Genomic DNA, 12,307 nt, shown 5'->3' with positions numbered 1-12,307 from the left:
CTGTTGAGTTGGCGGATGTGTTCCTTGGTTGGATCTGCAGGTAACTGTCTGTAGTGTTCCTGGTTGTTGAGTTGTCGGTATACTTCTTTGCAGTAGTCCGTTCTATTCAGTATGACGGTGGCCCCTCCTTTGTCTGCTGGTTTGATGACGATGTTGAGGTTGGTTTTGAGAGCGCGGATGGCGTTGCGTTGTACTTGGGTGATGTTCGGGGCGAGACCATGCAGACACTGCGGCAACGAATGAACAGGCATCGTGCGACAATCACCAGGCAGGAATGTTCCCTTCCAGTCGGGGAACACTTCAGCAGTCAAGGGCATTCAGCCTCTGACCTCCGGGTAAGCGTTCTCCAAGGCGGTCTTCAGGACACGCGACAACGCAGAATTGCCGAGCAAAAACCTATAGCTAAGTTCCGCACGCATGAGTGCGGCCTCAACAGGGATCTTGGATTCATGTCGCATTACATCCACCCCCCACCATCTGGCCTGGACTTGCAAAATCCTACCAACTGTTCTGGCTTGAGACAGTTCACACCTCTTTAACCTGTGATTATCCATCTCCCTGGATCTGTAATGATTTGATTACCTGCAAATGCTCGCTTTCCAAACATTGTCCAGCATCTCTGACTTTGTCTGTATAAATGTTTCTGGAACATACCTCTCCATTCACCTGAGGAAGGAGCTGCGCTCCGAAAGCTCGTGTTTGAAACAAACCTGTTGGACTTTAACCTGGTGTTGTAAGACTTCTTACTGTGCTCACCCCAGTCCAACACCGGCATCTCCACATCTTCCTTTGTGCCAGGTATGAATCCAACCAGCAGAGAGTTTCCCCCCTGACTCCCATTGACTCCAGTTTGGCTCCTTGATGCCATACTCAGTCAAATGCTGCCTTGATGTCAAGGGCAGTCACTCCCACCTCACCTCTGGCATTCAGCTCTTTTGTCCATTTTTAACAAAGGCTGTAATGAGATCAGGAGCCGAGTGACCTTGTAGGAACCCAAACTTAGCATCCGTGAGCAGGTTATTTCTTAGTAAGTGCCACTTGATTGCACTGTTGATGCCGCCTTTCATCACTTTGCCGATGATGGAGAGTAGACTGATAGGGTGGTAATTGACTGGGTTGGATTTGTCCTGTTTCTTGTGTACATGACACACCTGGGAACCTTCCACATTGCTAGGTAGATGCCAGTGTTGTAGCTGTACTGGAACAGCTTTGCTAAGGGTGCGGCAAGTTCTGAAGCACAAGTTTTCAGTACTATTGCTGGGATATGGTCAGCTCCCATAGCCTTTGCAGTATCCAGTGCCTTCAATCGTTTCTTGATATCATGTGGAGTGAATCGTATTGGCTGAAAACTGACATTTGTGATGCTGGTGACCTCTCGGAGGAGACCAGGATGGATCATTCACTTGGCACTTCTGGGTGAAGATTATTGCGAATGCCTCAGTCTTGTCTTTTGCACATATGTGCTGGGCTCCTCCATCATTGAGGTTGGGGATATTTGTGGAGCCTCCTACTCCAGTGAGCTGTTTAATTGTCCATCACTACTCACGGCTGGATGTGGCAGGACTGCAGAGCTTAGATCTGATGAGTTTGTTGTGGAATCGCTCAGCTCTGTCTATTACTTGTTGCTTATGCTGTTTGGCACACAAGTAGTCCTATGTTGTAGCTTCACCAGGTCGACACCTCATTTTTCGGTATGCCTGATGTTGCTCCTGGCATGCTCTCCTGCATTCTTCATTGAACCAGGGTTGATCTCCTGGCTTTGTGGTAATGGTGGAGTGGGCGATATGCCGGGCCATGAGGTTGTAGATTGTGGTTGAATACAATTCTGCTGCTGCTGATGGCTGCCCAGTCTTGAGTTGCTAGATCTGATCAAAGTCTATCCCATTTAGCACGGTGGTCATGCCACACAACACGATGGAGGGTATTTCCCAATTCCCCCAGAATTGATTTAGTTTTATGTTGCCTCTATTTGCATTTCCGTTTGTGTGGTTACAGTGCCCACAACTGCTACCGTTTAGAATGACAAGGGCAGCAGAAACATGGGAACACCACCACCTGCAGGTTCCCCTCCAAGCTAATCACTATCCGGACTTGGAAATATATCGCTGTTCCTTCGCTAGGTCAAAATCCTGGAACTCCCTCCTTTCACAGAACTGTTTGTGTACTTGCACCATATGGACTACAACAGTCCAAGAAGGCAGCTCACCACCACCTTCACCAGGGCAATTAGGGATGGGCAATGAATGCTGGCCTAACCAGCAATGCCTGCATACCATGAATGAATTTTTAAAAATTGGTCGGTGGTTATCTTCTTGTTTGATTAATAAATGCTCTTTTACTTAAAAAAAGAGCAATCTCAGAATGAGTGCATGGCTCACAAGGTCGAAAGTTTTGACAAACTGAGGGAAGCAAAGAGTCAAGCACATCGGTGTAGGACTGGAGGAACAAAGTAAAACCGATATAAGGACAGCAGGATTTATTTCTTAAAAATCATTTGCTGGGCAGCACAGTGTTTGGCACTGCTGCCCCACAGCACCGAGGACCCGGATCACTGTCCATGTGGAGTTTGCACATTTTCCCTGTGTCTGATGTGCAGGGTAGGTGGATTGGCCAGGCTAAACTGCCCCTTAATTGGAAAAACTAAAAAAAATATATTGTTTAAAAAAAAATAAATTGCAAACTAGTTTTACACTTCTACATATTTGAAATCCTCTTTCCAATTCAACTGCCATGCATAGATTTGAATTCACATATCTGGATTATTAGTTCAGATTTCTAGCTCAGGAACATAATTGTTACAATACCAAATCCATAGAGCAAATATGCCAAAGTGACACCATTTTCTCCTTCTTCCCTATTAGCATATAGAGACAATATGAGGAAATCTCATTCAGAACACCATGCAATTTTGAAGTCTGCAATACCCAGTTCCCTTGAAATAGCACAGAAATGGTAGGAATCAAATTACTGTTTGCTAACACAATACAGTTCATACATTAACATTAGTTCTTGTGATGGTGTTGGACAAATTCCTAACACTCTTATGGTAAAGTAGTATTATCCTGCCTCCCTGTGGCGAAAGCTTCAGATTCAACATTCTAAACCTCAAATTATTTTCTCTAGTCTGTGAAACTGAGGAGCTAATTAACAGATTTGCGCAACTGTATGGCACTGAAACTTTACCACGCCTAATGTTCAAAACAAACGTTTACCAACTACACAAAAAACATTTAACATCTAATTTAAAGCTTAAAAGGAAAGCTGAATTGTTTTAACAATGCAGTAAGAATCCTATTGATAAAATAAGTACAGTCTTGTATATTACTTACTGAGGTAGACGTGGAAGCACAGAAGTTGACCCAAAAGTGACACTGAAATCAGACCTAGTAGAACAGTCACTACAGTCACAATAAGAATGACAGTAGCAGTAGTACGAACAGGGACATGGGGAAGAAATGCAAGCCAGATATCTGTATCATTTATAGCTGTTAAAATATAAAAGGTATAAAATGCTTTATTAATTGAAAATAAATTCCACGTAGTTCTCTCCAAACTTTCATGCTTCCCCATGGTTTAGGGTCTATTTGCAAGTTTCAGGACAGCTAAACCTCCACTTAATGCACTCCAATTATCAGTATTTCTGATTATCCACCACAATTTGTGCAGGACAAAGCCTTAAGCACATGTTGCCTCTCATATATGTCAACGTTTCTTTTGCAATTTGTGGTCCTATTCCTGGTCTTGGGTCTTGGTGGATATACCAATGTTGTGTTTAGTTCTATTGTACTTCAAAATTTTGATACCTACTGCTGCTTTCATTTCTGTTACAATTTTGAAGACACCATTATTTTCTAATTTCTAATGGGATAATAGAGTCCATCTCCATCAAAGCGATTTTGATAATCAAAATCAATGGAGTTATTCGGAAATGTACATTAGATCCGAGGTAAGCAGCTATGCATGGACGGTAGTTTAGAAAAGCACAAGAGGATAATTACTAGTTACAGTCGAACACCATCACTCCCCGGAAGGTCTCTTTCCACGACCTGCACCCAGATCGGGATTTTTATACCAGAGGAGTTACTCCTGTTAAGGGGAAACCCCGCCCCATCACCATGGAAGTTTGTATCTCCTGGAGGGCATGGGAAATCTGATGGTTCCTGTCCTGTGACCTCCGCTGGGGTTATAACATGCACAATAAGGAATAAGTTAAATTGATTTAAGCCTTTTACTTGGACAACTAGAAGGTTGCATGTACAGAATGCAAAAATGTTTCTTGGAAGTTTACCCCAAGACAAAAGCAGATTTTTGAGCTTTATAGCTAAAATGTATCCGATTGGGTTAACAATGAAAGATTTGGTCATATAATATTTTCACATCTATGCACATGGAGGCGCATTAGCTCACATTAATGATCATATAAACAAAGGCAAAGGACACACACAAACACAGCTTGCTACTGTTAAGTCAAAGCCAACTTCTGTTTTAAAAAAATCAGATCATCTGGGAATGGAAATTTAATGCAGGAAATATTTCCACATAACTTCAATGCAAATTGAATTAAGTAATTTGAAATGAAGATTGCATGTACATACAATGACAAGTTTCATCCTAAAGAAAAATACAATATACATAATGATCTTCTTAAACAGAAGTGATTTTCAACATGAGCATAAAGTCTGACAGAAGAAGAGGAAGCCACTGACTGTGCTGGTATCGCTCCATAGAAACATAGAACAGTACAGCACAGAACAGGCCTTCGGCCCTCGATGTTGTGCCGAGCAATGATCACCCTACTCAAGCCCACATATCCACCCAAGACCCGTAACCCAACAACCTCCATTAACCTTATTTTTTAGGACACTAAGGGCAATTTAGCCTGGCCAATCCACCTAACCCGCACATCTTTGGACTGTGGGAGGAAACCAGAGCACCCGGAGGAAACCCACGCACACACGGGGAGGACGTGCAGACTCCTCACAGACAGTGACCCAGCCGGGAATCGAACCTGGGACCCTGGAGCTGTGAAGCATTTATGCTAACCACCATGCTACCGTGCTGCCCAGGAATTCCAGGAATGCTCGGAACTTGTGGGATGAGAGACTTCCATGTTGTTTTCATTGTTTTTTGGTATATAATCTTGCTTATAAATGCTACTTGATTCATAAACACAAGTTATTCGTATCTTGCTAGGTCAGGCACAACTGAGGACCCTAGCGTTAGAAATTAAGAATTCAGAATTTAGAGATTTTATTTAGAGGGTTTTATTCCCGTACCAGCCTCCCCGGACAGGCGCCGGAATGTGGCGACTAGGGGCTTTTCACAGTAACTTCATTGAAGCCTACTCGTGACAATAAGCAATTTTCATTTCATTTCATTTCACCTTCAAATCTGAAAATCTTGCACTGTGTTCCAACCAATGGTACTTGTCTTCCATGCAAGATGTGAGAATTCAAAACAAAATTGGGAGAGATCTCATGAGCAGACCCATCAAGACTCACAAAAAAGTCTCTGATTGTAAAGAAATAATCTGTGACTGATGAGCAAAAAGTGGCGTTATACTCATATCTGTTCAAAAAATAAACGTCCTCAGAATGTTTATGAAACCACAAATGAATAAACATCTACTTTTCCTCAGATAAATGCATAGTGACAGTTGCAATTTAAAAATGCAATCCTTTGGGGCTACTTTTCTAAATTGTGTGACATTTCAAAAATAAGTACATAATAGGCACAGATATTCCAAAAATATCTTGCTTCATGACATCCCATAGTATTAGTAAAAACCCTGATGGTTCTACAAGAAATTATGTAGCAAAGAACCATTTAGCTCGTATCACTCAGTGGAGCTGCAGTGAGTTTATAATTGGTCTCAGGGTGTTAATTGTATAAATTAAGATTAAATGTATAAGATGGGAGGGCACTCTTTGGATAGTTACTTGCGCACAGAAACCTATTGACACTCGTGGTGAATTGTGGAGTTTGGGGCCATACATTCTTAATGTCTCACTTTGTAAATAAATCTAAAACAGTGTAAAGATTGACTTCTGGTCTCCTCCTTCGCCAACTGGCTGTCAGAGGTTTGGCCGTCAGAGGTTTAACACACGGTTCAAGGGCGAGGGGGGAAAAATAAAATTTGCTATTGCTCCCACTCAATTATTATTTAGTGACCCGAGTAAGGAAGTGAGAAAAGGACAGAAAAGAGAGAAAAATATTTAACATAGAACCAAACTATTTAAATATCTCATGTTGTTCAGACTCCGTTTACATGCAATTAAAATAGGCATCAAAATAACATGCTTGCACAGAGAGCAGTCACACATTATGTGGACATACTGAAACTTACTTTCAAATTTCTGGTTGGTGCGAAGCATATTTGCATCAATAAAGTACTCAATAAACACAAAGGATGCAATGCAGACAATCACCAGAATGCCAAGGACAGCAGAGATAACACAGTTCAGGAAATGCCTAGATGAGAAAGCAACAGATTAAACATAATACTGTACAATATGAAATACATGGAACCACATAATGCTAATTAATTTACAATAAGATTGCAATATCTCCACTTCTCACCAAAACACGTTGATAATAGTGTTCTGATGTCAAAGATAAAGAATGAACTAAATGGGCAAACATACTGTATTGTATAAAGGATAACTTTTTAGCAAAGACTGAGAAACATTAAATTTTACTTCCATATATTTCAGAACCTTCTTCGGTGATCATGCACTAATGGGTATGATTATCCACTAAGAAACGACATGTCACTGGTCATCGGTTCTTGCATGGTTGAGGAGCCCAATCCTCAAGCCGCATCTTCAACCGCACACTTGGGAGGTGGGATCGGTCCTTGAACTCTAGACCGCTGGCATTCCTTTCTCAGGCTCCTTCTCCGGCCCTCCCCTTGCCATCGGGTGTCCTCAGAGAATTGTGTCCCTTAAATTAGGAAACTCCTCTCAAATAGGTCTCCCAGGTGTTGATGTCTATGATGCATTTCTTGAAGTAAGCCTTCAGGGTATCTTTGAAGCGCTTCTTTAGTCCTGTTCTTACTTGGACGCCTTCCTGGGCAAAGATTTGCTTTGGCGATCGGGGCTCCGGACATCCTAAGTACATGGGTGGCCCAGTGGAGTTGGTTTTGGATGATCATGGCCTTGATACCGGTGCTCTTGGCTCCTTCAAAGATGTTACCTGTCCTCCCAGCTGATGCAGAGAATCCGTCTCAGATATCATTGATGGTACCTCTCCAGCTTCTTGAGGTGGCAGCTGTACATAGTCCACGTTTCTGAGCTGTATAGAAGAGGTGAGAGGACGACCACCTTGTCCACGAGGATCTTGGTGTCACCACAGATTTTGCGCTTGTAAAACACTCTTGTCCTTAGGCCTCCGAAGGAGGCGCTCAGGGATTGGGTACGATGTTGGAGCTCTGCATTGATGTCAGCCTGAGGAGAGGTCGCCCCCAGGTATGGGAAATGTTCTACGTTTCTCCATTGATCTTGAGGGAAGGAGATACCGGATCTTGCCCCGGAGATGGTGGTGAAGGGCTCGATTCTTCTAGGTCAGGGGTGGGCAAACTACGGCCCGCCAAAGGTCTTTATGCGGCCCACCAAGTCATTTAAAAAAAAAAAAAATTATTTAAAAAAAAATCTTTTTAACAAAAAAATGTTTTTTTTTAATAAGGTTAATGGGGGGGGGAGGGGGTTGAAGGGGGGCGGCTGTTGGGTTACTTATTGGTATAGGGTGGATACGTTGACTTGAGTAGGGTGATCATTGCTCGGCACAACATCGAGGGCCGAAGGGCCCGTTCTGTGCTGTACTGTTCTATGTTCTATGTTCTACATGAGGCGCCCAGAATCATAACCAGGTGAAGTAATTATTTTACTTAATATACTATGCGGCCCTTTAAAATTGTGAATTTCTGAATGTGGCCCTTGCACGGAAAAGTTTGCCCACCCTTGTTCTAGGTTGAGGCTGGGACTGATTCTTTGGCATGCTTCCACGAAGTTGTCAAGCATGGCTTAGAGATTCTCTTCTGAGAGAGAGTGGAGATGGCAGTCATCCACATACTGAAGTTCCACGAGCGATGTCAGTGTCAGTTTCTTCTTGGATTACAACTGGTTGACGTTGAAAGGCTATTCAACCATCCTGTAGATGATGTCCACTCCACTGGGCAGCTTGCTCTCGACAAGGCGAAGGATGGTGGCAATGAAGATGGAGAAAAAGGTGGAAACGATGATACATCCCTGCTTGATCCTAGTCTTCACCTCAAAAGGTTTCTGTCTTATTTCTGTCGGTCCTGGTTTAAATACTGAATGCCCTTGGTAGCTTTGAAAATAGAAACTGGGTGTTTTCAAAAATTAAATTTAAATGACTATCATCGCACAATTCAATTATTGTAAGGATAAGCCTTCAATTTGCTATTCGGTGCAAACTATTTTACAGCCATAGTCACAGTATGAAATTTCAGTCAGCAGACCTCCTTGGTGAGCTGTATACATTCAGCACTCTATTAAATGAAAGAGCATCGGGTAGTGGAAATAGATGCATAGAGTGCCATATGCCTATAAAAGTGATTTTGGAAAAGATAAATCATTTGCAGTATATTTTTAATTAAAAACTTTTTTCCACTAATATCCCCAAGTTATCGAGGAATAACAGATGGTTCTACAGTGCTCTATGGCATAATGGTAAAGATGCTGAACAAAACAACTGAACCATACTACAGTTTCAGAGCAGATATTTAGCCTGATTCAAAGCATCCAGAGCAGGAAATGGGGTTGAATAATTAAGGTACTAGGCTAAACTGCAACAGTAACTGGAGAAAAATGGGTTGGCTGCAAATCAAATACATTGAACTTGATGTCAAAAAATGTATTGAAATATTCAGTTAAAGGCATTTAAAATATTTTACACCAGGTGTATGGACCTCAAGATCAGTGAAAGACACTGCATGTCTCTGGCCCGCCTCTTTGACCAAAATGGGAGGAAGAAACAATCACACATGAACAAGCTTTTTAAAATAGCTAATACCCCAAAAGATGTAAACTGAAAATGTATAATGTCAAACAAGACTTCTGCTGAAATGAGCAACAGAGCAAAATGGCACCCACAGTTACACAATCGATTGGATGAACAGGCCATGACCAACCCCCGAAGCTTAGTTCACTGTTCAAGTAGCGGCCCCCAGGCCATCCAGATCTCAGAACCAAACAGACAATTACTAGCCAACCTGGTTGTCACACATTTATCAATGAAGTACCTGCAAAGTTTACATTTTGCATCAGTTTCAAAATTATCTTTTACATTACATTCCTGTCAAGTTACTTCTACAAAGATGTATGCTTGCATTCAATTGTTAGACCAAGTAACAAGGAGCTGAGGTGCCTAGTTAATATTACCACTACTATTAGTTCATAAAAATGAACAAAGCAATAATTTATCTCATTTTATATTTTGTAGCTCAATAACCCTAGGTCTGTGCAAATACAAACACTCTTGACAAGGAGAAATTCATAAACTTCAGTGATAATACCAAGTTTTAGATCTCCCCTCCCACATTAACTGTGACCTTCCAGGGTGTTTGATGGAATTATTTTTACCTCTTAATCATTTTATCTCTGCTTTTGTTAGGTATGATTTGAGAGTGTATGGGATGAAGAATTGGATTTCCAGATAACAAATACAATTAGAAGAGCCATGTACAAGAACAAAGAGTTTTAACAAAGTGAAGCATGAAGCAAGACAAACAGGGCAGGAAATGGGGTTGATTAATTAAGGTATTGGGCTAATTGGGAAGATTGTGTGGGCTGTAAATCAGACATACTGACCTTGATGTCTTAAAGTTCCCATATTATGCAAAGCTCTGCAGCAAAAGCATTAAGTAAGATATGATACCTCGATATTTCTACTGATAAATGACTAGGTTCAATTGTTCTAAAAGCAAACTACTGTGGATACTGCAAATCAGAAATAAAAATTAAAAATGCTGGAAATGCTCAACAGGTCAGGCAGCATCTGAAGACAAAAACAGAGCTGACGTTTCAGATTGTGACCTGTCACTGGAACTTTCTGATAATAATAATGGACAATTTTCCATTTTGCACTTTCCAGTGTTATTCAATGATAACAAGTGGGCATTTGTAATGAGTTTCTCCATCCCACATGCAGTAAAAGCAATTTACAATAAATTCCAAGTGGACTGGCAAAATATGATTAAGACTTTGATGAATGTAAATTTCTGATCCTGGCCCAATAGGTCTCTCCTGAAAACTCTGGCACTGGTCTCCTATTTCCGCAAGCAGCTTATTTTTACTATAATTCTGATGAATGTTAACTTTTTTTCTCTCCACAAATGTAAGGAATCCAGAATATTCTGTTTTTATTCTGGAGTATAGCATCATTGGTCCATATGTTAATGCTATAGGAAACTCTGAATTACAAGGAGTCTAAAGTCCATAGATAACTGTCGCAAGATAGGACTTTGGCCACCAGTCTGCTGAGGCTTTGAATGCCAAATCCATGAATGGAAGGGAAGATAGATCCTGCACCATTTACACTGTTTTGTGAATTCGGTGGACATTGATCTTCTTATTGAAAATCAAGAAACAATTCACAAATAAAGTAATAGTTTGGTACAAGTAAGTATTTTTTTTTATAAATTTAGATTACCCAATTATTTTTTCCAATTAAGGGGCAATTTAGCGTGGCCAATCCACCTACTCTGCACATTTTTTTGGGTTGTGGGGGCGAAACCCACGCAGACACGGGGAGAATGTTCAAACTCCACACGGACAGTGACCCAGAGCCGGGATCGAACCTGGGACCTCAGCGCCGTGAGGCGGTTGTGCTAACCACTAGGCCACCGTGCTGCCCTTGGTACAAGTAAGTATGAATTAATTTACAACATGCAAGTCAGGTTTTAATCAGGCTCAAGATCTGGGGGGAGTTAACTAACTCAGCCTGGTCAAATGTAGCTCTGCTAAATTCTTACTTTCAGGTTTCACAAATCATTCATATCCAATTTTAAAATGGAGTCCCCTCTCCCTAATTAGATGTGCAGCTAACTTAAGTTATGGTTTATTTCCCAATAAAAAAAAACGAGTGCCAGAGGTGGTAAGTTTCGCAATGACGCACTAGAAGTGAGGGTATGTCATGCATTCTGAGTTTCATTAACCGACCTGGAAGTCCTTCATGCTGACACTGCATTCCAAAAGCAGAAAATCTTCCATTCTCCAGCCCAAAAATGTATTGATTTTATATATGTAGACACATAATGCACAGCCATTTGTTTTGCACATTAATTTGAGAGAGATCTGGAACACAACATTCTAGATAATGACGGAAATGGATTCGGTAAAGCTCAGGTGCAGGGCAAGCCCAAATTCCATTCAAGGATTTGAGCACAAAAAAAGAAGGCTGGCACTCCAGTAACGAGGGAGACTTTCTGAAGAGACTTTAAACTGAGACCACCGTTGCCTTTTCAGGTGAAAGTTGTATAACTCACAACACTAGTAAGCAGAGCAGGGGAGTTACCTCAGTGCCCTGGCCAACACTTATCCCGCACTTAAAATCACAAAAATAAAGTATGTGGCCATCACACTTTCTGCAAATTGGCTACTGCATTCCTTCCATGACAACAGTGGTGATATTCCAATTAAAGTACTTTATCAGCAAGACATTTGGGAAGTCATGTGATTGTAAATTTGTTTTCTGAATGTAGTTCTTAGAAAAAAAAAGGGACCCTTAACAAACTGAAGTAAAATTCAATTGCTATTTAATGTTAGGAATTAGGTTATAATTTCCATATGTGTCAGGAATTGGAGCATACTGATTGTATTACTGATGCAATCCAGAGACCGCGATCAATAATATGGTGAAAAAGTTAAAATCCTATCACAGCGGCTGGAGAATTTAAAACAAATTGATTTTAAAAATCTGGAATAAAAAGCTCGCATCAGTAATGGTGACCAGACTTTTTAAAATCCAGCTGGCTCACAGATGTCCTTCTGGGAAGGAAGTCTGCCCCCTCACATGTGGTCTAACAAACATGTGGTTGATTTACAGCAATGTGATTGACTCTCAAAGGTCTTCTGAAAACGCCTAGCATGCCATTCACTTAATTAGGGATCAACAATACAGCACGGTAGCACAGTGAGTAGCACTGTTGCTTCACAGCTCCAGGGTCCCAGGTTAGATTCCTGGCTTGGGTCACTGTCTGTGCGGAGTCTGCACGTTCTCCCCATGTTTGTGTGGGTTTCCTCCGGGTGCTCCGGTTTCCTCCCACAAGTCCCAAAAGACGTGCTGT

The 12,307-nt window shown here is 41.4% G+C and overlaps 1 protein-coding gene across 8 annotated transcripts in view; it reads right to left on the bottom strand.

Annotated features, from left to right (window-relative positions):
• Positions 1–12,307, bottom strand: part of zdhhc1 (zinc finger DHHC-type containing 1) — a 134,073-nt gene that overhangs the window by 40,054 nt on the left and 81,712 nt on the right. For all 8 annotated transcript variants that reach the window (XM_038806819.1, XM_038806824.1, XM_038806822.1 and 5 more), the window contains 2 exons: positions 6,347–6,471; positions 3,330–3,485 (listed from right to left, as the gene is read on the bottom strand). In XM_038806819.1, coding sequence (XP_038662747.1) covers positions 3,330–3,485; positions 6,347–6,471 — 281 coding nt within the window. The remainder of the gene's footprint in view (positions 1–3,329; positions 3,486–6,346; positions 6,472–12,307) is intronic.

This window comes from Scyliorhinus canicula, chromosome 9 (assembly GCF_902713615.1).
Source record: "Scyliorhinus canicula chromosome 9, sScyCan1.1, whole genome shotgun sequence".
Lineage (NCBI taxonomy): Eukaryota > Metazoa > Chordata > Chondrichthyes > Carcharhiniformes > Scyliorhinidae > Scyliorhinus > Scyliorhinus canicula.
The sequence above is the reverse complement of the archived record's forward strand: the minus strand, read 5'-3'. Positions and strand labels throughout refer to the sequence as shown.